Below are 25,830 nucleotides of genomic sequence, written 5' to 3'. Positions count from 1 at the left end.
TTTCAAGAAAGTATTTTTATGTCTGCGTTAGCTTGTCACTTTAAAGCTTAATTCTTTTTGTTCTCACAGCTTCTGTGCAACAGCCCCACAGACATCTTTCTTATGCTTCAGTAGGTATAAAATTGTATATAAAAATTGTTTTTCTGGTAGGTAGACACCATAGCTTTCAGAGTGGTTGTCTTATAAACAAAATACTGTCTTATAAACCAAAACCCAGATGTGAGAAGAGATGTTTTATTGAGTGGGGAGCTGGTTGCTAAAAAGCAGATGACCAGTTCTGTGTTAGAAGAACTCAGTAAATTATGGTAGGTTCTAAGCATGAAGCTTTTTTATGGAGGGATTATTAGTCTGGGACACATTTATACAGGTCATGATATTTTTTCTCATCATTGGTGATATTTAAAGAGCATAGTAAACCTCATTAAATGTGTGTCAGCTCCTGCTATGGTGTTAGGGCAGATATTAGGTGTCTGTTGGCTTGTAGAACCTGAGAGGTTACATCATCTTTATGTATGAAGCTGCTTGAAGCTCTCCTGGCTGTCTCTGCCCAGTTGTGGTACATGCAGTGCAGCCAGGAAGATGACAAGTTGGAGAGGAATTCTTAAGAAATATTATAGTTAGACTTGAATCTGTTTGGTTTAGCACCATAAAGATGAAGAGGTGACTTTGTCACATTTTTCAAGTATTTTTGCAGTGTTTGTAGAAATATATACCAGGTAATTGTTCTTCAGTCTTGCAGCCAAAGTATAATACAATCCCCTGGTTGTAACTTGAACCTGTTCAGATTAGACATGTAGCACATGTCTAATTTTTAACAATGTCATATTTTTAACAGTGGAGGCAAGTGAGACACCCATGTATTAAAATTTTTAAATGAAAGTTATTTTTTCCAGTCAGCAATTCAAATACCAATTAATTCAGGGATGGATGTGTTCACAAGGGTACCACGATATGTTAGAGTCTGAGAACCTGTTTTACAAACTAATAAGGTTCCTGTAGGGAAGAAGAGAGGTGGTTTGGTTTGGATCACTAGCTCGTGCAGGATGCTGCTACAGGAGTCTGTTGCTATGTTCCCAGCAGAGACAAATTCCATCAGGCTGGAGAGCTCAGACAGACTGGAGTCACCCTGAGGCAGGAGTCCTTTTCCTACCTGTGCTCAGGCCACAGGTTGAGCCTTTCCTGGTGCAGTGCTGCTGCATAGCATCACAGGTGAATCTATTTGTGGCATCCTCTGCATTCACAGCAGATGGGGCCATCCAAGAGTTTTGGCATTCCCAGAGCTCCACTGCTGCCAGTGGGACGCTATGAGGGAGGCAGATCTGTGCACAGAGAGATGCCCTGGCTGTGCACAGAGGATTGTGTGGCTAGTAGCATTGACAGAAGGCACTTTGTGAGGTGCAGGCGTGGCCCTGCAGCCCAGCCAGCTTTTGGGAGCACTGTTGTGTGCCAGGAGCTGTGCAGGTGTCTTTGCAGCCAGGTCTGATGCAGCCGCTCTGTTTGAGCATCTCCCTGCACGTGGGCCTTGTGCACGTGAGGCTGTGGCTGCTTAGCAACTGCATCCTAGGGCTGTCCCAGAATACTCTGTTTAGTCTATAAATGTAAAATATCCATTTTAAATCTGCACGGTGCATCCTAAAGAACGCTGGAGCACTCTCTGTTTTTATAATGCCAGGGGTATTTGGCATTGTCAGGGCAGCACCTCCCCAGCAGAGCAGGGATGCCAGAGGTGTCTGTCAGACTGTGACTACTCAATGCATTGACTCCTTCATCCAGTGAAGGCTCCCTCTGATTTTCCTCCTGTCCTGATTCACTCTGTAGCCATCATCAACCAGGAAATTGTTTCATTTTCAGTCAGTTTAATTAATATCAATGGTTTGGAAGCTAAAAATTTACAGTGTGTGTAAGAAAAAAGTGTAAGTTCCAAAGCTTGCACAGGCAACACAGTTCTTAAAAATATGTTTCTTAATCTCAGATGTCTTCTTTTATAATACATTTACTAAGAAGCTGTAATCCAAATTAGACTGACAAAATACCGGAAAGCAAGTATATGAAATCATAGGGGATAGCTTTACTCAACAGTTCACATTTCTGCTTTTCTATTCCTTCAAAAAAAAAAATATTTTTAGTTCAACAATTTTTACTTGACTTAAAATGTAATCAGCTGAATGACAAACACCTTCTAGATTTTCTAAGAGTAAATAGTTCAGCATGTTAGCTTTTCAGTTTGATCTAATGAAATGGTATGTCAGGAGTAGTAAAAAAAGGGAAATTAATGTATGGTTATATCTGCTTGTCAGTCAGTGACTGATATCTACATTGGTAGTAGATAGGTTAAATTTAGCTCCAAAACTTCCATGAAGAGCATTCTTATGCAAGGAAAAAAACAAACAACAACAAAAAGTAAATGCAAGGAAAAAATTAATTTTAAAGTAATTAATTATCTTCATTTTTCCTGAAAAAGAGAGGTGATTAATCAGCACAATAATTTAAAAAACATGTCACTTAGGTAAAAAAAGCATCCATATTCATGGCCATCCATACATTGCTTTCTTCAAATAAAGTCTGTGAATGGATTTTGTTCAAGGCTTTCTAACCGCCGGGTAATTATGTTTTAAAACTGTCTCCCATAAAGAGTCCTGCTGTTTTGTGAACAGACAGACTGACCTATGAGCAGTCAAGCCCAAAACCTCTTTCCAAGTTGCAGAGATACTTACAGAATTAAGCAGTTCTGATTGTTTTGCTTTCACATGTACCCAATACAACTTTACATATACTTGCTACCATTCAGACTTCTTGATTTCCAGTTAGTCATTTCTCCACTGCACTCAGTGTAGAATAGTCTTTGTTTTACAGGCATCTGAAGGACACGGAGTTCTGCATCTGGAAATCTTTCTTGATTCCTAACCTGAAATACCCAATATTTAATCTGAATTAAATACCCAGTATTAAATCCAGGCTTCCATAAACTAAAGGAGATTTAGAGACAGAACACCAGAGAGCTGGATATTAAGTAAATGCTTGGGCCAAAAAAGGTTTTTTAATGGCCTAAAAGATCCTTATATCCTTTACTGTCTAGTGCTTGAGTTGGATTCATTATATCAGTATGACAGCTGGATTTCACTCCTTTGTTGGGCCATTGACAGACATCCCACCCAGCACCAGCTGGTGGAGAACTGGCCAGTGTGGCTATTCACAGTTGCTTTCTCCCATCCCTCTCTTTCCTGTAGTTCCCATTTATCTGCCAGAGGAGCAGGTTGTACTCAGCATCCCTCTGGTCTGCTTCAGACAAAATCATCTAGGAGCACTAGAGTGAACTATCAGTAAGGATGATGGTCCATAACAGAGCAATGATTAGGGGGATCAGGTGTGACTTTCACAAGTCTTGGATTTATTCCAGCTTCCAACACTGCTGCAGTGTAAAAACTATTTTGAGAACTTCACACAAAAATAGGTCTTTCTTAGCAAGGTCAGTGAATATAGTGACAATGACATCATTAGTTCTTCTGGACAGAAAATGTGCACAGAAATTCAGCATTTCCAAATGTTATTTGTTCCAATTTTGTTACACAAAACTTTGTACTAGAGAGGCACTGTTACTGTTAACACAGCATTTGAACTAATGGCACACAGCAGCAAGTTTTAAGATCATTCTAAATTACATTTTTAATGTGGAACATCCAGCTTAAAAATCAGAACTGACAGTAGCTCTGTAAGTTTTTCCTTGCAGCCTGCTCAGTGATCATCTAATCTTGCCTTCTGTGTGAGAACCAAATTCTTGTGCATTCTCCATGCCTGGGTCACCTTTGATCTTCTGACACTGTGAACCATTAATAGCAAGGCTTACACTGTTGACTTCCTTTCTAGTGGTGACCACTTATTCCTTTGATTTAATATAAATTTTGGTTATAATATATAGTTTACCAAACCTGTAATACCCTAACAGGGAAAATGTCTGCATGACCTTGTCATTGCAGTGATGTAGCTTCAACCTGGCAAATTTACAGTTCTTTAAACTTTGCTCTTTAGATGTAGTGAGTCAAGTTCAGCAGTATCAGCTGGCCACAATACCATCAAAACTCTTTAGAACTGAGGAGATTTTGATAAAATTATTAATTTTGCAATTTTAGCCTGCTATAGTGGTGTTTAGTATGAACAAGTTGGACCAAGTGTTAACTATGTACAAGGGCTACACTGTTTTTAGACATATGGAAGAATTATTATTATTAAGCTTTAATTTGCTTGGCTTTCATTTATAGGATTAAAGACACTGATTTTAGCAATGCTGTTCTGGGTCTACATCAGAGTAAGACAATTCCTTGTTGTGTTTAATCTTAGGAAGGGATTGCTGGTATAGCCCAAATAAATTGTTCTTTGAGGGCATATTCTGCATATTCCCACTGGTAACTCCTACTGATCTAGCTAGGGTCAAGCTAAGATATGACTCTCTCTCATATGAGTGTAGGAGAAACCTTGCCTGAGCATGATGTTACTACTGTGTGCAAGTAAATGTATATTCTTGTGCACATCTCTGGCTGCAGAAGCTGCCATCTTTACAGATGGCAATACAGGTTGCTCCATAGAGTGTCATTTTCTATCTGCCAGTTATTACTTTCTGTAGAGGAATGTACCTCATGACTCTGCACACATCATTTGCCCACAAGCTCATAGACTGGCACTAGAGTTCAGAAGGAACTTGTACCCAGCCAAACTTGCTGAAGACTGATGCCCATGTCTACTTCCAGTTATATCTGTTCCTTATTCTTTTGGGAACAGGAATGTGAAATGTGGATCTCAGAACCTGCAGAAACATAGTACTTCAGAGGCTCTGAGAACATGAAGTTCAGCCTTTACATTCTGCTGCTTTGGCATGTGAAGTAACCATGTAACTGCAGACCATCCTTGGACACTAACTGCTGTAAGAGCATATGCCCAGTGCATGCAGATGCCTGGCCAGATTTAAAAAATATTGCCAGGAATTAACTCCTAAGAATCCAACCTATTTTGCAGTAATGTATGCCAACGTTTAAGGAAGGAAAGGTGGCAGCAGACTTGTGAAAGTCCACAAGGCTTTGCCAGTCAGGCTAGAGTGATGAGGAGAAATGTTTCCTGCCCTGCGAGTGCAGTCACGTGTTCCTTGTTCTGTGTCCTCAGCCTACACTTTTTCGCTGGTTGTCTGTCCCTGCTGTGATGTCTGCAGGTTGGGATCAGAAGCTTTGCTGTGGAGCTCAGGTCAGCACCAGGCAGAGCACTGGGCACTCCTGTTCTAAGAGCAGCCTGTCCTCTGAGTGTGCCTCAACAGGGTCAGAGCACAATTGAAGAGTGAGAGATGCACAAAAACACAGAAGGCTTGAAATTAAACAGTCTTTGAAGTTTTTCTTAACTAGTCTCACTCTGGCACAGATCCCCTGCCTTAGGGAGGTGATCCAGTGGAATAGCAATGACCTAAAGCTATTGATCTACTTACTGAAACATGCAGGGAGGAAAATTTGTCTCAAAAATGATGATATGAGAATATTTGGACTGCCAATAAATGTTTGTAAAATATCTACATTAACATTATAAGAATGACGACTTGAATTTTTTTCTGACTAAAACTGGAGCTTTTTTCTAAAACAAAAAACAAAAAAGTAGAAAAATCCTGGTGGGTGAGACCTTCATCTCTCCCCTCATTTATTACTAGCACCAATAGAGTAACTGTCCTAATTAAAAAGAGCTAGCCCTTCCATACAGAGGAGCTGAATTCTGATCCAAATGTCCTGGTAGAAAAGAAAGTAGTGAATGAAGTCATTACTCTAATTAACATTTATGCTCCTGATATTAGCAATGTACTTGTAAAAGGAACCAGTAGCATAGATATTACTCTTTAAAGCATCTAATGGTCTGGCATGGGTACTGATTTTAATTGCCCTTTGGTTATCAGTTTAGACAGATCTTCCAGGGGTAATTGCAGTGTAAATAAGACATCTCAAGAAATTCACTAATGAGCTAATGAACGATAGTTATTTTTGAGATGAAGCTGATAATGCTTATTTAGACAAATGGTGTACTTATGTGTTCTGTGTCCCACACATGACCCTTCAACAGTAACTAGGTTACAATGTCTTGGCTGTTACTCAATCTACTCCAGAGTTTTATCTTCCATTTTCCAGGAAGTCCCTGGAAGGCTCTTTCTGTGATTTGTAACTCACAGAACTGTAGTTTGGAGCCCTGCATTTCTATTTGACTTTTTTTATATATTTCTTGTCTCCCTTAGCATAAATCATAATGACAGCCTAATTGGTTTACATTTCTGAAGCAGTTTGAAATGTGAAGTGTTGCATAAGTGTTCAAGGTTGTTATTGCTTTGTGACTCTTCCCAACCATTTTCTGTCCAGAATGAAAATTAGAGAGAAATTATTTGCCATTTACAAGAAATATTGTCATAAGTAATCATTCAAAGATCACAAAAAAAAAAACCCTTTGTTTCACAGAATTGTACTTTTTAAATGCTTGAAATTGCATTTCCTTCATAACACAGTAAGTCCATTAGCTTGAGTGGAAATATTTGATTTACAGTCACGCAAAAGGAGAATCACATCCTTGATATCTTTGAGAGGGTAGCTTCGTGGTGGAATGAAGGTTGTGGAAAGCACAATCTTCTCTGAAGATTTAATTATAATTAAAACACTGGGACATTTGATAAACTTAGAATTTGAGATCATGACATGTTTGTTTCACAGGAGGGATTTGCATAGTTGTACCAGAATTTTACAGATTGGAAGATTCCTATCATTCACAGATGCATAGTTTACCTAAATAATTTACATATACCAAACTGATTTTTCTTTTTCCATAGAGCACTAACCCTTTAGCTTTTTCATAGGACCAGACCAGTGCTTAGTAATACCAGAGAATTTTTATTAGGTGCAGTTTTCAAAAAAATAAAGTCAAAACAAGACAGATGCATTTAACTTTTTTTGTTGCTTCTGCTGGCTCACAAGGCAGAGTCGAGGTATCCATGACAAAGTAGAGAAGTCTTTTACCCCAGAATGGGAGTTTAGGATCAGAAATAAAGCAGGCAGGCAAAACAAGGACAGCCAACAAAAGGTAGCCTGGGGCAACACAGTGTGTCAATGAGAAAGAGAGCGATAAGAAACACTTGGACAGTTGTGCATGTTGGCTTCAATCTGTAATGACTGTGCAGACCACACATCAAAAACATTTGGCTGTCCTTGACAGAGAAGGAAAGAGCCCAGCTTTTTCAGCTACCTGTTTTTGTTTTCCCCCCACCACAGTCAACCAGGTGAATAGCAACTCATTTACTTTACTTCTGTTTTAAATTATTTGTCTAATAGCCTTCAAGCAGTTATTAGATAGCATCTTTCAGAGACAAAATGAAAACTCTTCATCTTTTTACAACTGTTCTTTTTGCTGTTGGTCAGATGGATCTCACTGTTTTAAACAACATTTCTATTGTATCTTTCTAGTATAAATTAAGGCCAACATTGCCACCACCAATTCCAATAACAATTCAGTCAGCACTGGCAGCTGCTGCATTTCTGCAGTACTGAGCATGCAGAGACCTCCCTGACCTTGGCACCAGAGTTTCAGTTGGTACCTAAATTCTGTCAAGAGTCAACAAATGAGTGGAAAGCACCTATTTTAACCCCACTTCCCCAGCAGTCCTATCCACACTCAGAGACTGAGTAATACAAGTTGGCCAAATGGGAAAATGTCCAGGCTCTGATGGTGGCTATGACACTTTACTTAGCAACCTCTGGCCACTTTCTTGTTTGTCTCATGTTCAAAGAAAAGAATCAGTGGAAGGTCAGAATTTATTTAATGTCCCATTTTGCCCTCCCAGTGAGTGGCTTAGCTCCTGAATGAAGGTGACTCTCCATTCCTTCTTTTGTGAGAATGACATTGTGAAGTTTGTAATTTGTGGGGCCTGAAGAAGAGCGTGCCAGAATGTCTCATTATACAGCTTAGGAGCAAGAACTAGGAGAAAAGACTCATCAAGCATGATCAAACTTTTTTATTAAAAACTTCACACCTCTTTCTTTCCCTGTTTTTGTTTTTCCTACTAATATGTGATAAATTCACCCCAGGCAATATCAATTACTTCATTCTTCAATATCTTTTAGTTTGTTTCTAATCAGAAATTTTCTGAATTATTCAAAAATAATTAGTTTTTAAACCTTTTTTCTTCCCGGCTTAAAGTTGTGTTTTAACACTGGTAGTTTGTGTGGTTTTAGGACAGGTTCTTGGGGCTGTGGATTGCCTCATCATAGATCCTTATGTAATAACTGAGCTCTGGAGGAACTAAAGTATCTTTTTGTAACACAAGACCTCATTGGCAGTAATGTTATGGATTAAAACTCACGTGAGAAAGGTAAAGTTCTATATCTCGGTCATCACAGGAGCAACATGGTAGACAGAAGAGTGAGGTAAAAAATACCACTTTAGAGAGAGTTATCCCACTGGCTTTAAGGAAAACAAGGAATACAGAGTCCCCATTAAGCGTTAGTCATGTCTTAGTATTTTGGCTTTATAATTCTAAATTACATTAAAAAAACACCTGATGATGCACACTAATATGGCAAAATAACAATCTGTTGATGAAAACCAAGAAAACCAAGAAAACAAAATTTATGTTGTTTCTTTCTTTTCTCTGGGTTCTTTTTTCCTTTTTTTTTTTTTTTTTGGAAGTTGTTTGGTTTATTTTTTTGTACCTGGAATCTCTGTAAGTCTCTGAGAAGTATTTTTATTTATTCTGACAACTCCTTAAGGAAAGACCAATAGGGGACATCTGATTTATTCATGTTGTGCAATATGACTATCCAGTACAATCTGCAGATGCCTTTTTAGGCACAAAAGGAAAGGATTCCCTACATACCTTCCAATTGGCAAGATAACTTTCTCTGGTAGCAGCTTGAATAAATGAATACAAAAACTGATTGACTACAGGGAACTCTTTTCTTCCTCAGGTTTGAAGAAACTGTCAGATGAAATTAGCAGTCTAGAGTATCTTCACAAAGTTGTCAAGGCAGTTGGAGACAGATTTCCAACTATAACACAGAGAAAATGCCACTCTGAAAATGTGTAAGGTGTCCTTAAACACAGCTTTTAAAATAAGCTTTAAATGGTATAAAAAAAAAAAATAAAAAGGAGACACAGCTCAAACCAGGGGTGGGGGCATTTATCCAGCTTCTTGTGTCAGGCAAAAGACAGATCAGACAATTTCATGACTGTAAGACCCCTGCAGTTTCATTTTTGAATAAACTTCACCTGGCCCTACACATGGCATTTTCAGATAGATCTGTAGCAACTATGGATTGATTTAACATATGGGTAATCTCTCAGAAACTTCTGGTGTAGTAACTTTATGTTCTCAAAATTCATTCCCATTTTTCAACCAAGACTTCATCTGAAAAACTTGGCATGTCCTTTCCTTCATACCACCTTCTACAGAAATATAGCCAATTTCTACAACTGAAATGCATTTATTTTTATTAAAGGATTCTTAAAATTGAATTGTTTTTATTAGAATGCTTTTTATTTCTGTAACATTTTTTCCCTAAAAAAAGTCTGAGCCAATGCTACATGCAATGAAGCTCTTAACCACATGATGAGCACTGCATGACCTTTGATTCCTTCAGTTCAATTAATGATTCTGGCTTTGCTTATTATTTAGCAGAAGGAAGCTGCTACTGTACAATGAGATATCTGCAATAATGCCATTATCACTCTAGAAAGAATAGTAATTTGCAACAAAATGGCTCTCTGGTTTGCATTAATCAGTAATAAATTTCATCTAACATTATAACTTCCCCTAGACTTATATTTTTACACTTTTTAGGCCTTCTGAATCTTCAGAAACATTCATTTCTGTGGCCCAGACTGAACTAGATAAAATGTTGTTTAGAAATGTTCTTAGACTTTTCTCATCTTTCCAGATAATTTGTGAAGGTGTAAAACCATGTAGGCACTACTGTCAAAAGGGAGGGACTCTGTGCAAGCTGTTCTCTAATATAGCAAAGGATTTTTACTTCTACAAGAATCTTAGCCATAATATATAAATTATACAAAGGGAAGAAGAAAATCTTATCATTTGCTTAGCCTAAATCTTTAAATGAAGGAAGAAAGTAATAGCATGATTTAGTGTGTTGGGACCTTGATCATAAAGGGTCTGAATCATGTCCTCTAACATTAGTAAGCTTAAAGGTGTCTGGACCTTCTTGTAAGTAACAACCAAAACCCAAGTACACTTCCAGAGGTCAATTAGTCTCATCTAAGATCACTACCAGGGCAGACAGAGGAGAGAGATCATTATTTTAGATACTGAACTTCTAAGCAGGAAAAGTGAAATTAGCTAAAAACCCATTCTCTATATCACTTAGGGGTCATGCACATTTAGGGACAGGTCCAGACAACATCAGCCAGCTCACAATAAAAAAGATAAGTGTGGTGGGAATAAATATCTTGATATCTGTGCTTAACTGCAGCAAAGAACACACTGTTTAGGAATTGAACTATGTTTATTTTCCAGAAAAGCAAAAGTTTCAGATTATACTACTGCATTTTAGAAGATGCAATCAGACAACAGAATGCTTTAAAGTGTTCAGAACGCTATAAAACAATTAATAATGGATTTATGAAGCTGTATTGTTGTCTAGTCTTGTTCCAATAGCCTGCATTCATACCTTTGTGATTCCTACTTTTGAAGTCCAAATTCCATTTTGTATTAATTATTCAATCCTTCCCCTTTCACCATGATTTTCCTTAAATATGTAAGAGTAGCCTTTTCAAGAGGTCTGTCTAGATTTTTCAGTTCTGGTACACTGCTCAGCGGAAGATCAAATTATGAAAGTTAAAGGTCATTTTATATTTGCTGGTGGCTGGGAGATGTGTGATGATGTGCAATGTGTGGAGCACTTTGCTGCATCTGATAGGCAGATCTCTCTCTTCTAGGCCATTATCTAAAACTTCTGCTTCTCAGAAACTTGAAGAATATTTGGGAGAAATAAAATCAGGACCTTAATCTTAGAGGAGTCTTAAAGCAAGACAGTTCCCTCTGTGTAACCACCTCCACCTGGACTTAACACAGGATGGTTTATAGTTACTTTACGTGAAAGGTATTTACACCTTCAGCCCATGAGATTCCCACATCTGACAGGAGAACTGTTATTTCCCAACTGTGAGAGATTTAGTGCTCAAGAGGATTGTATCTGTTCCCATGGTTTGGTCTTGGTAGAAATTAAAGGGATGATGAAAACAATTCGGGCTGTACCTGATTTTGTAAAGGTGAAATTGTTGTCTACTTTCCTCTTGTACTCTTACACAGAGCTTTAGGGATTAGTCTTGCATATGTGCCAAAATTTGTAGATAGGCAATCAGCTAAAAGATTAATTAGCAAAATCTAAGGAATGCAGAATATTTATAGAATAAAGCCACCCTAGTACTTAAAAAGGTGGGAGGGGAAAAAAAGAATAATTAAAAGGTAAAGCAGCTATGTAAAATGGAACTATGGAAACAGTGATTAAGATAATTTAGCGGTACACTAAAGTGTGAAGTGATGTCTCTGAGGAAAATACATTTTAAAAAATGAGAACTAGCTTATAAAGGCCTTAATTTGGGAGTCTTCAAAATCAGACCATGCCTTATGCATATCTGGTGTATTCTATCACTACCTTATTGTTACGAAAATTCCATTTGTTACTGATATTTATCTTGAAAAATGCCAATTAAGAAATAAAAACCGAACTTGTATATCTTTACTTATAAAGTCTGTCCCAGTCTGTATGGATGGAGAAGAGATGCTCTTACTGGGGGCAGTTGGTGTCCCCAGCAGTAAGAGAACAGCAGTTTTGTCATGTTGGAAGGTTTGACAGCCCATCTTGTCTCCATCTCTGCATTTGTGAATTTAGAAACTTCCTCTGCTATTCCATTCATTGGGGGCCAGAACACTCTTGGGCAAAAATCCACAGCTATAATTAGTGACTTAATTTCAATGTAGATGAATAGACAATCCTGAAGCCAGTTATTAAAATGTCATATTTGCCTAATGTCTGTCACCAGAAGCTGCAGAGACCAACCCAAGTAAGAATTTAGCAACACAAGGCATCGAATATCCCCCTGACCCTGGGAAACAGCTGGACAGCCCCTGCCAGAAAATGGGGTGAGGTGTTTCTGGGGAATGCACAGGCAATAACTCTGACCCGTCTGTTCTAGCAGAATTCTGGGATGTCTGGAAAGTATTTATTTCAAGTAAATTGATTTATAGCTGAATCCCAATGCAGTTAGGAAATAGAGGAGAAAAAACAGACTTTGTAACAAGTAGCCCTGGGGATGTCAATATCCAGAAAGTATGGAATTAGTTCTGTGTATGATGTGTGACTCATTCAGACAGCATTCCCAAAGTAAATAAATTTTAATCTTTATTTTTAATTCAGATTTTAATTTAACATCAAGGCTCAGAGAACTAAGAAAACTCAATTCAAAGGCTTAGTAAAAGATGAGCAAAGATATTTCTGGGACCTTCAGTCTTCTGTCTAAAAGAAACTCAAAGTAGCCACAAAGATCATAGTAACAGTATAACATTTCTTGTGAATATTTCAGAGAACACAGTAGGAGTTAAAAGATGCTGTTTAAAAATATAATTGTGAGTCTATATTTAGTAACTTTTTTTTTTCCTCTAAATTCTGGGAGATCTGAACTGCAACCTTTCCTATTTCTTTGCCATTTTAATGACACAAGTCCATGAGCAAAAATAATACCAATGTAAATCTAAATTCTAATCACTTCAGAAGGCTTCATTTTTTTAATCCCACTTTCTTTGGAGTCACAGTAAGAGTTTTGCAACTTCAATCTATCAAGCAGCTTTGCAAAACCGTCATGAAAATGTATGAACCCAAGAACAAAATCTACTCACCCAACCTTACAGCAGTGATTAAAAAAAAGCCCTAATTATAGTATAGTCACCCGTCAAAATAAATTACTCAGGGTGAGTGGGTGAAAAGAAGTTTGCTAGACTTCCTTAAGGAGGTGGTAATTGTCTTTGATTTTGTTAAAATACATCACTAATTATATTTTAACAAAGTCTATGTCTCTTTTCCTCTTTAGGAATTTTATAGGATGGTTGTAAGAATGCAGAGAAGTGGATTTTTCTGTTTTAGAATATTCTATACTTGTTTGTTTTTACTGCAAAGCAAAACAGGTATACAGAAAATGAACTAAATTACATATACAGATGATCAGAACTGTTAGAATAGATTTCACAAGAAGATGGCAATTGTTTGGACATAGTTCTTTGGCAAAGTGATTTGTGTGCACAGTGAAGTGTAAGCACAGTGATACCACATCCTTGGTTCTTGGAAGACCATAAAAATGCATTTAAGAATTCCTTCCTGTCTTTGACATCCATTGCACACAAATGGTGCCTCAGGAAAGTGTTTGAATCACCATCTCTGAAAATGTTTAATTAACTTGTAGGTGTGGCACTTAGGGACCCAGTAAGAGGTGAACATGGCAGTGCTGTGTTAACAATTATATTGATGATCTTAGAGGTCTTTTCCAGTCATAACAATTCCATGGTTTTAATACTAAATTCTCTAAAGAAGATGTCTGCAGCATACATTCCTGGGATATGTTGTCCAGGAAAACATCACACAATATTTGAAAGACTATCAACCTCATATGGTCTTACCCTGCTAGTTACACTGCCAGTGTGTTGGGTCTGCCCTAAACGATACCAAAACCTTGAGCTTGTTTTCTTGCTGGCTTCTGGAGGTTAACAGAAAGCTTCACTTAAACTTACTGCCAAGAATGCACAGAGTGTGGACAGCAGCAGACATCAGCTTGATATCCCAGGGTTTGCAGGCTGGGGGTCATTATAGAAGGAGGTTCTTTTTAGGCACTTCCTGGAAGATGATTGCTTTACTTAATTCCAGCTGAGCACTCCATCAGTTAAACACTTAGAGCCAGGTAGACTGAATATAGACCATAACAGTTCATTTGCAGACTCCAAAGCAGGTTAAATTAAAAAATAAGTATCTTGTTATGAAAAGATCATTGATTTTCATAGAATCACAGAATAGTTTGAGTTGGAAAAACCTTTAATGGTCCAACTCCCTTAGTCCAACTTCCTTCAATGAGCAGGGACATCTCCAGCTACATCAGGTTCCTCACAGCCTTGTCCAAGTTGACATTTATTACCTCTCTGGAAAACTTCCAGTGTTTCTACATCCTTAAAACAAGAAAATATTTTCTTTATTATCAAGTCTGAATCTACACTCTTTTACTTTAAAACCATTATCCTTTGTCCTACTACAACAGGTTTCCTGAAAAGTCATCCTTTTAAGCCTCTTTTAGGTACTGACTGGCCAAAATAAGGTCTCCCTGGAGTATTCTCTTTTCCAGGCTGAATAAACCCAACTCTCAGCATGTCCTCACAGGAATGGTGCATCATTTTGGTGTCTCTTCTCTGGACTTGTTCAAATGGGTCCATGTCTTTTTTGTGCCAAGAATCTCAGAGGTGGAAGCAGCACTGCAGGTCTTGTCTCAGGAGAGCAGAGAGTAGAATCCCCTCCCTTGCCCTGCTGACCACCCTGCTTTGGATGCAACCTAGCTGGTTTTCTGGGCTGTGAGTGCTCATTTCCAGGTCCTGGCTAGATTTTGTCCCTCCAGCACCTCCAAGTCCTTCTTGGCAGGGCTGCTTTTGATTTGCTCATCCCCAGCCTGTGCTGACACTGGGGTTGTCCCACCCCTGGTGCAGCACCTTACAGCTGGTCTTGTTAAACTTTGTGAGATTCCCATGGTCCCAGTTCTGGATCTTGTCCAGGTCCCTTTGGATGGCATCCTGTTCTTCAGATGTACCAACCAAACCACTCAGCTTGGTGTCATCTGCAAACATGCTGAGAGTACACACAGACCCACTGGTCTTCACTGAGGAAAATATTAAACACTATTTTTCCCAGTATGGACCCCTGAGGGACACCAGTTGTCACCAATCTTCATCTGGATGCTGATTATAAACAGACATAAATCATGGACAGATGCTTCTTGCTGTATGCAGTTGTTTTCTAGTAAAAAAATAAATTTAGCCATCTTCTTTTAGTCAAATTATAAAATATTCGTATTTGTTCACATTATTATTTTATAGAAAATTAAGCTAATTTCTGCCTACCTAAAACTCTACCTAAAACCATTGTAATCTATTAAATTTCCATATGTATTTGTTTGTGAACTGTTAAAATATCAAATGTAACTCAAATCTAGGCAACAATTCGACTTCAGAGTACTTCTCCTTAGTTTATTATCAGTAGTCAGTGATCACAAAAGCAAATATGTAGAGTTTTAACATTCATCATAACATTTTCAGTTGTTCTCATAACTGAAAAATAAGGTTTGTCTTTCATTTCCTAGAGTTGTGGCTGACTCACACAATTTTGACTGATACTTCAGCAATTCAAAGTTGTATAAACAAAAAAGACAGATCAATCTAAGTGGGGGTGCTGAATAAGCAAAGGCAGGTGTGTATTTGTAGCTGGGTATTGTTTCATCTCGCTCTAAAAATAAGTGTGAAAAGGAATGTATCTCTGCTCTGGGCTGAGAATGTGACTCATACCATAGCTGGAAGTATTCATCCTAAAAGCTTCTAGCTCTGGCACACCTCTTGTTTTCTGTCTGGTTGTTCATTTTTACTATAATTTTCTAATTCCTCATCACTGTTTTAACTTTTCATAACAGTTTTAAACTAGAGTTTTTAATTTCTTACCTGAGGTCAGTGGAGCTTCAGGAGGAAAGGGTGCTCTCAGCAATGGTCCCCTTCACAACCCGATGGCTCAGGCTGGCCTGACCCAAGAGAAAAAGGAGCACCACCTCCTCTGCAGCCTGGAGTGCAGACCTGGCACAAAGCCCTTCCTCTCCCTTCTCTGCCCAGAAGGATGGCAAGAGGAGATGTCCAATTTATGCTTCATTTGGATCTTTCCTCACAGAAAGGGAGAGGGACTGGTGAGGCCAGGCGGAGGAAAATGCATGTAGGTCAGTTCCTGCAATGGAGCAGAAAGTAGAGCACGACAGGGAGACACATTTCTAACTGTGCCCAGTAACTGGGGTCACTGGGTGCTGAGCACACCAGTATAGGCACTCTCAGTATATCTGAGACTTCTTATCATTTTAACATGAGGATTTTTCTGCTTCTTTACTACCACCCAAGTGCTCTTTTTTTCTTCCTCAAAGGCTTACCTTTTCTCAGGAAGCAAGTTAGGATATTGCTTCCTCATCAAACACTTAATCGATAAAATAAAAGTCTTACTACATCCTGACATAGGTGAAATAAATTTAAGTAAAAAAAAAAAAAAAAAAAAAAAAAAAAAAAAAAAGCTGTTTCCTCCTCCTTATTTCTTCATTTTTCTCCTTCTTCTGACTTTCTGACTTCCTGATCTGGTTTCTGTCATCAGAGCAAGCCTATCCATTAATTTGTCTGACTCTTCCTTTTAGAATCAGGGTGCTGACCAGGGTTCATGCAGTTCAGGGCTGGCAAGGGACACTTGGTAATTGTCACTATGCCATGGCTTCTGAGCCACTTTGGCAGCCAAGTCACATAGGTTAGGCCAGACCATCTTCAGTGTTCAGCTGCACTCAGAAGCAGCTGGAAGCACTGGAGCAATCAGGAGCAGCAGCCAGATGGATTCAGCAGAGGTGCTTTTTCTGCACTGCCTGTCTGCACAGAGGCTTTGATTCAGGCCCAGCACAAAGAACTTCACTTAGGCTTAAACTGACCTCTTGACTGTGCAGGGGTGGCAGGTAAGTACACAGAGATTTTTTTGAGTACAGCAAGGAGGAACCTGAGTAATAGAGCAGCTGCACTTAGTCAAATGGAGGGAAAATTTCGCACCTCCTGCCCCTTGGTAGATCACAGAATCACGAAGATTGGAAGAGACCTGTAAGATATTAAGGCATAAAACACAATAACAGGGAAAGCATGCAGAGTTACATTCTGCACTCTACCAATCTGATTGTATGGAACTCTTGATTCAGAATTTGTACCTTTAGATTTAATAGGCTTTCATGGTCTTTTTTCTTCTATGACTTTGTATAATTGCTTTTTGACTGCATTTACGATACTGGCAGCATCTGACAGTGAATGCCACTATTCTCTTGCTATGTAGAAAAAAAAAAAAACACTTCCTTTCCTTGTCTTAAACCTGTTAATTTCATTGGGCATCCTCTTATTCTCAAGTAGTGGGAAGCTAAGCATCCATTCATCGATTTACTAGGCACTTTCCCAGGGTTGTCCTGTTTTTATATATGTCTGCCATATTCCCCTTGAGTTGTCCCATTTCCAAGCTGAAAACTCAAAATAAATTTAAGCAGTTCTAAGCTTTAATTGCCCTTCTTTAATTCCCCCATGTAATTTTTGAGAGGCAAGTACCAGAACAGCAGGCAGTATACAAAAAGAAAGGGTAGTATGTTGTTTTGTATAGTGCTATAAAGGTGTTGTTGTCTGTTTTGTGCTCCATTAATTTTTTTAAAAAGCCTCCTAACTGCTGTTTTTCTGACTGCCAATGAGCATGGGATTTATATTTTCTACTAATACACTTTCTTCTTTCTCTTTTTTTTTTCTTTTTTTTTCTTTCTTTTTTTTTTTTTAAATTGACTACAGTTGGAATTGTTTATTTAATGTTCCCTTTTTTTACCTACAGGAAAATGAATTTCAATACCTTATGATTAGTGCTTCAACAGTAACCTATTGAACCATTCCCCTTGCTTAGGGAAGATAAAAAAGTGATCAGAGATTTTCAAAATTTAATGGCAACAAAAGTCATGGTTTTTAAACATTTAATCTCTACATTATGCCTAGATATGACATTTGACATAAGAGTCTCCCATCATCTCTAGTCTCCCAAGTAATAAGTAAGGAATTTCAAGACATTGAGAATCTCTTCCTGATAAAAGATACAGTTTACATTGATTTAATTTTTCTGTAATGGAACATTACTCCTTCATTGAAATGGCTGGATCTCTCACTCTGTATATTTTTTCCATTGGAGTTTAGCTAATTTTTAAATGACACACTGATTGTATCAGTATCTGTATAGTTTCTTATTTTTGTTTGCATTGTTTTTGCATATTTTTGAATTAAAGGTACAGATCAATAAGTAGCTAGCAATAATAATTTAAAACTCACTTTTAAATCAATAATTACTGGATCATAAAGCATATAAAGTTTTATGTTGTAGGACAGAAGTGGAAATTATACATTATTTTCCATTTGAAATTGAATGTGTTAAATCCACTTTGGCCCCTAATCTTATATGTGCAATTTTTTCTTACATTTTTATATATGTGAGATTCATAGATTTTTTTTGTGTGTGTGAATTTTATTTCTGTCTCTCACTAATGCATACAGTCAATCAAAGTGAAAAAGTGTCTAATATTTTAAAATTACATGAGAGTGTCCTTCAGTTAAAACACCTAATCTGCTATTCAGGATATTAGCATTACTGCTAATTATCACTGCACTCAATTTTGTATGACAATGAGAGAACTAAGAACAAAGGAAAAAAAGCCAAGGTACTGCATTTTAGTTTCACAATTTGTGTCACACTAGTACAATATCCCTGGGATATATCTTCTGATATTTATGGAATCAGTGGAAATCTGATAGTGGAAATCAGTGCATATTTGGCAAGTTTTGTCAAGCTTAAGGCCTCTGAGGCACTGATTGAAACTGGTAAAATGGCTTAGGCCAGGGAGCTTTTTAAATTGAGGAATCCTATTTTCAAAGTATGTGATATTAAAGGCACACAATCTCACCAATAAAGGTAACACGACCTTAGAGCAATAGAAAAGTAGACTTCCAACTGAGCGCTGTTGGTTTTCAGATACTCTCAAAACTCTGTACTGTCAGAGCATAGAAATTTTGACTGCAAACAGATCTGGTCTTTACGTTTTTTGGAGGCACAGCTCCCACAGTCACCCCTACAGAGCCACATCTCATTGCCCTGCTGGCTGGGGCTCTTGGTTAAACCTGCTGCCATCTCTCAAAATCCTAAGAAAATCTGCAATGGGTCAAAATTTCGGTCAGACATCCCTAAGTTCAGAGTGACTATGAGTGTCATAAACAGTATATTTTTACTGTGTATTAAAATTACAGAAACATCTATTATTAATATTGCTTTTCTAAACTGCTGTGAAAAATTCAGAGTATTCAGTAGTTGCAAGGCTGTCCAGTTACTTACCTGTTTTGAAGTGGTCATGTGGCTGAATATTGTACCTCTTGGAAACACACAGAAATACAAGTGCCTGTAATAATTTTTACTCTGCCTGCAAAATGTATTTTATGATGGTTTACTGTGCATGTATAACATATGCATTTATTTTTGTCATGCCTATGTGTGTGGTTACAATAATACTGCTATAATATTGCCATACTATTTATGTTTATTTCTAGGAAGCACATGCTTTTAAAAATATTATTAATTGTGTTACCGATCTCTTTTTAACCATATTTTTAATGAAAAATTTGTCGTGTCAGCAAGACACTAATTTTGAGATCAGATGTGCTAAAAATGCAAACATACAGATATTGATAGATAAGAATGGGACCGTGGTCCATCTAATTTAATAATCCTTCTGAAAGAATGTAGATTACTCAGAGGAAGTTGCCAGAAATTTCAGAAGACACAAATAGAGGGTAATCTGTCAGCCACCTTAGGTCTTCTCAGAATTCCTTAGTACTTTGAGATAATGCTAAGCCCTAAAGCATAAGGTTTCAATCTTATTTTCAAAGGTTTTTTGAAAATATATTAGCATTAACTATGACAAATTTTGAAGTCATGAACAGCAAAAATTTTACAAATATGGAAAAATAATATAGTGAAAGTGTTCCTGAAAACTGCAAATCTCTGAATCATTGGATGAATATTTACTTTCTAAGCAGGTGAGATAATTTGAAGGAGTGAAAATTACAAATTACATAACATGATAAATAGTCAATATTCTCATAATAATTTTGATCCTTAAGAAACTCGTTTTGTGGCATAAATGTTGCAAAACTAATTTGTCCTAACTAATGATTTGAAATAAGAGAACAGCTCTGGTATGCAACTAGTTGGTCAGGTATTTGGATGAAGGAAATGTAAACTTAACATGTTATAGTTTCAGAAATTGTAATAAGATGCATGTTTGTGAGCATGATTGGATAACTTGTGCTACCACAAAGAAAATTATTTACCATTTCAGGAGAGGTAAACATTCCATTTTGCAGAAAACATTTTGAACTATTCTTTACTTTAGCTGATGAGCCAGATCCTACCTCACATATCCATTAATCTGAGACAAAAGAAGAAGCAGCAGCCTGTGTATTTCTGCAATCTTAGGTGTTATTCCTTTTCTTTTCTTTCCAGACAACTATTACGGCACTCCAAAGCCTCCAGCAGAACCGGCTCCGTTGCTGTTAAATGTGACAGACCAGATCCTCCCAGGAGCCACTCCCGGGGCTGAAGGCAAACGTAAAAGGAATAAGTCTGTGAGCAATATGGAGAAGACAGGCATTGAACCACCAGAGGAAGAAGAGGAAGAAAGACCTGTGGTCAATGGAAATGACGTGACAGTAACACCAGGTCTGTTCTTCCTTCTTACTTTGCAGTGAGTTTCTGTTATTCAGAGTCCTCACTTACCTCCTTCTGCAGTGAGAATATGCATGTTCAGGTAAGGATGTTCTTGCAAGAGGGAAAGGCAGGAATACTGAATATTAGGATTTCTCTGAAGCCTAAAATAATTACTTAACTGTGTTTTGGGGAGTCATCTCACTTGCCTCAGCTACTGTAAAGATTTCTGTCTCTGAATTAGTCTCCTTGAACCCTCTTCATAGACCAAAGAGGAAAAAACCTTCTTTCTGAGCATGGATTGTAACCTGGTTTACATTTCTGTGTTAGGAAATCATTCACAAGTGCCTGTTCCTCTCCATTGACTATAGAGGGAGTCTAGAGAACTGTAATTTGTTCAGACAAATAGTCTCTGTGTTTTGAGTCTTCTTATTCTCAAATGGTGACATTCACAAGATTGTTCAGCACTTTATGAAATAAAATTTTGTAAATTGTCATGAAAACTTAGCAATATAATGGAAGACTAAAGTCACCATATTAACAAAGGTGTGGCAGTGCCTTTAAAACAGACTTGGCAATAAGGACACTGCCCACTGGAGGACACTTTTCAGGAATGTTTCAGAGCCTGCGTAAAGCTGATAAGGGTTTCAGATGTCAAGTCCTAAAAGAAAATTGTTGTTTTACTTCTTGGATCACAGTGCTTCAGAAGAAAAAATGGGGTTCTGGTATCTTGGGTGAAAGCACCCCAGCCTATTCTGAAGAAGGTAATAAATTTCCCTCTCTACCTCTCAGTAAGACGATATTTTACAGAACTTAATAATTCTTATCCTGAAATAGAATTTAAGAAATTATTTTGTTGTTATTTATGTAGAAATTTAAAGAATTCAGATTTTTATATCTTGGAGAAATACTGCTGTGAATCCTTTTTTGTAAACTTTGAAACTCAGATTGTTGAAGTAGAAGTCTAGTGAAAATCATACAGATGAGAAGATAAAATGAAATTTTGCAAGTTCTCTAAATGTATAGGTTACTGTGAAACAAAAAAAATCTATTACCTAATCCTCTATGCTCTGTAGAAAGGTTTTCATATTGCGAAGTTTATATATACTCTTTCAATTCCTGCTTCATTACAAAGTATACTGAATTTGATATCTTACCATCCAGGATGGTTTTGCCACATGCTTTACTTTAGCTGTTGCCTAACATTACATATAAGGGAAAATTCCTTTGCAGAATCCATCCCCATAGCAGGGCTGACCAGGAGCAGAGGGGTGAGAGTGGGTCTGGTTCTTTGCCTTGGCTCTCCAAAGGGCTGCAGTATTGCTCCCTTGCCACTGCCACCACATGCTGCACAAGCCTTGCTCATCCCTTCCACACAAGATTGCATCTGTTGGCATTGCTCTGGCGCTTAGTGCCCTTCCTGCACAGCTAAGCAGGAAGGGATGGAGCCCAGAGATCCTAACAGCAGCACTGCCGCTGTTGCCAGGATACTTCCACAGTGAAAGAGGCAAAGGCAGGATTTGGTCTCAGATGTGTATTGTAGAAATCGTTAGAAAGATCATTCTTTGTAGTTATTCGAAATGTGCCACATAAGAGACCATTGCTGAGGAGCAATTTCCAGGACAATTTGTTTCAGCTCCAAGTGGATCAAGAGGCAATATTTACCTGCATTTTTCCTGGAATTCTATGCCTATAATATGCTTCTCCCAGGCAAATTCTGTGTGAACAATGACTAGGCAGCACACAAGAAGCAGGCGCTGGCATGTGCTGTGTATCAAAATGAAATACACGAGCATGGGTGTAAGACAGCCCATCCCCTCTTCCCCCTCCTCTCCCCGCCAAAGTAAATCCTATTGGTGTGGCCAGCAGAACAAGCAGTGCCTGTGTTGGCTCTCATGGTTTTATAAGCAGTGTTTTGTTGTTCAGTTACACTGATTGAGGACTTTGGGGATTGTAGCAAAGCAGCTCTGTACATACATGCTGTGTTGCCTTTGTTGGGCAGTGTGGCTCCCACAGACCCTGTTACCGCAGTCATTTTCTCTGTGAGCTGACAGAGGCTTAGTCACCTCTAAAATGTCAGTGCATTTGCAGTTTGTGTCTTTAAACAATCAGGAAAACCAGAATATTTTTATTTATTTATTTATTTGTAAACTCCTAGTAGAGTGAGCATTTTAGTTTTTATAAAGAATCTGCAAAGGTAGGACATTTGTTATTGCCAATTCTTTTAGAAAGTGTGTTCTATTTTAAATACTTCACTTCCAGGATGAGGCTTTTATTAATTATAAGTCTCCTGGGACATCTGAAACGTTGATTCATTTTTTATAAATGCTCAGCAATTTAATGGCTTATTAACTGCATATCCAAGCCTGTCAACTCAAGTATCTCTCTAACACATAGGACCACAAGGTTGAAATAGTAACAGATTTAAGATGATTCTGAAGAAAAGAAACCCATCTTCATCAGACCAGTTAAGTGATATCTGTGGTTACAGAGATCTTTGTGCTTTTGGTCTGAATTTTCAGGCAGCTTTTCAGTGTCTGTTGGAATAATTTGTGCAAGTGTTGAGCTTTAGGAATTTTTCATTAATACCTTCCATATGCCTTGCTTCATGTTCATCAGATTTCCCTGAGACAGTTGTATATGGACAAAGTGACCATAATTGTCAGCCCAATATGTTTATTCTTTCTCATTTGTGTCACCTGTCCTCAGGGCAGAAGCCACCAGGAATCCTTCTCAGTTCTTCTGTATGCAGCTTTTGGCCCTTTTAGGATGGAGCACTCTCAGCCCTTCATCCGGATCAAGTTCTCTCAAGACAATATAGTATGATTTGGGAGATAGGATTTATCTCATCCAGCTTTAGTAAATTATATGCCTAAATGTCTTTTTTTTTTTTTTTTTTGAGCTATTTGTCTCTGTTCTGTTGATATAAAATAAGAAGAAAAAAATAAATTTTGAAGTGTAAGAGAACATAGCTCTTTTAGATACACATTTTAGGGGATCACCTCCACAAATTAGAATGATTAATTCAGCCTACAGATAGAGAAGAGCTTAAATGGCTAAATTTAAATGAAGACCCTTACTATTTGCCAAGAAACATATGAGAGACATAATCTATAGATTAACTGTTAAAATGGGCTAGTCTAGACTTAGTATTGGGTGTCTTATGTTTTTTGCAATTGTCCACATTACTGGGTGAGATATATTGCAGCTGAAAAGACTTAAAAATTATTAATCAAAGTTAATGATTTTTGCAGAATTAATGCTTTGACCAAAGAGGTAAAAAGAGTCTTGATCAAACTGACATTCAGCAGTTTTTACTGCTGTCACTGTTAATGTCTGCAATGAATTGAGTCAGTCTCCCTTACAACCAGCATCAGTATGTGACACTGTGTTGGTCATGTCACATTCACTTTCCACTGCTGACTAATGAAGTTTATCATCCAAATTCCAGAAGAATCACTTTAACATTGAAAGCATGCTTATGTATGTGCATTATTCTGACAGTACGTGAGCAATGATAAGTTGCACCCAGAGAATGAAGTTCTGACAGGCTCAAATTAATTGAGGCATAAGATATGACATAAAGTTTCAAAATTATCATTCCAGGCCTTAGGAGTGAACAAAAGACCAGAGTCCCAGTGCCATCAATCACTATGCAAGTTGCACTAGACACAGGCAACCTGTTGAGTTTATTGCTTTATTATTACACAACAAAGACAAGCCAGAGGCATGAAAACAACATATAAAGCTTCCAAAAACACATTTAAAATACGCACAAAATTTAAAACCATGCGAAAGTTGGTATCCCCTGATTGTTCTAGGTTCTTAAACTCAGTTTATCACAACTAAATCACATCCTGTGACCCACAGAATACCCTGTGCTCTCCATGACTCCTGCTTTCCTTGCCCAGGTCAGCTCCTGGGCTCCTGGTTCTCACTGAGTCAGGAGTCACCGGGAGCGGTGCCTCCCTGCAAAAGCACCAGGACCTGAGATGGCTCCAGCTCTGGGGGAAAGGGAGAAACTCCAAGGCTGCAAAGTTATATCTCTACGAGAAAATGCATACACATGTGTTGGCAAACATGAGTTAAGCTACTCTTGTATCCAACAGTTCTTTTAAAACCATGGACTCTTTCTTGTACAGAATTTAAGAAATTAACTATTTGATACAATAAGGGTATAAAAATATGGAATGTTTTTATTCAGAACTACTAAAAACACCCCATAAATAACTATTTAATTTTTTTTTCTTTGCCAATATTACTTGGGTCACATTAGTTGGTTCTTTTGGATGAAGACACTAAGCTTTTTAAATTCTCTGCATGAATAATCTGCAGCATTAAAATAAAGGAATAAAGTGACTAGGTCTTCTGACATGTTTAGGTGGCAAGTTTCAAGAATTAGACTGTAAATGATAGAAACCATTTTCATTTTTTTTCTGTCATCATTTTAGCTTTTTGTTAATATAGTTATTGAAAATCATAAATCTGACCCCTTCAGACCTGTTGAAAATACGATCTTGAGGAAGAACACATATTAGAGATATGGTAAAATCCCAGGAATGACACAGCAGTGTCACCACATCTGTGCTCTGTCAGACACATTGGCTGATCAATAGTCATTGTGTGTAATGTATCTCTGGCCCAAATGAGTTTGTTCTACTCTGCTTATATCTGTCTTGTGACTTTGTCTTATATTCAGTTTAATCTCCATGTCTTCCTTCCTGTGGTGGAGATGCAGTCAAGGCTGCAGCCAGCCTCAGTAAAACAACTCACAGATCTGTTAATAGTGCCTGAAGTAGATGAGGACTTTTGTTTTTCAGAGATAAGAACAAAACACCCTCAAAATTATTCAGCAATTATTACATTGTCCTATTCTCAGGGGAAGTGGGGACCATACATCATCTCTGCTTTGCAGGAAGCTTTTACATATCTGAAAATGCTGAAGACAGATTCATGTTTCCAAACAGCATAAAATGATTGTAATTCCACATAGTTCAAGCATGAGTTAGGATTTAGCAACAAGAGCTGCATGTGGATGTAGAGATGTAGATGATTACCCTTTCCAAGGTTGAATCTGGTTTTCTTTCTCATGCTATTCTGAAGAGTTGATATGTCAGTGTCAAAAGTATTTTTTAAGATAATGAAAACTGCATATACCATTTATGCTGAAGAAGCAACACTTTTTACTATGTCATATAAAGAAAAAAAGATTAGTTTGACACAATTTCTTCCTGAAAAA

General features: G+C 37.7%; 1 protein-coding gene across 17 annotated transcripts in view; it reads left to right on the top strand.

The window, feature by feature from the left end:
- Positions 1 to 25,830, top strand: part of MAGI2 (membrane associated guanylate kinase, WW and PDZ domain containing 2) — a 697,856-nt gene that overhangs the window by 436,191 nt on the left and 235,835 nt on the right. For all 17 annotated transcript variants that reach the window (XM_077783658.1, XM_077783653.1, XM_077783651.1 and 14 more), the window contains one exon: positions 20,391 to 20,606. In XM_077783658.1, the coding sequence (XP_077639784.1) occupies positions 20,391 to 20,606 (216 nt within the window). The remainder of the gene's footprint in view (positions 1 to 20,390; positions 20,607 to 25,830) is intronic.

The sequence above is a fragment of the Lonchura striata genome, chromosome 5 (genome assembly GCF_046129695.1).
Source record: "Lonchura striata isolate bLonStr1 chromosome 5, bLonStr1.mat, whole genome shotgun sequence".
Taxonomy (NCBI): domain Eukaryota; kingdom Metazoa; phylum Chordata; class Aves; order Passeriformes; family Estrildidae; genus Lonchura; species Lonchura striata.
This window is presented reverse-complemented; position numbering and strand designations above follow the sequence as displayed.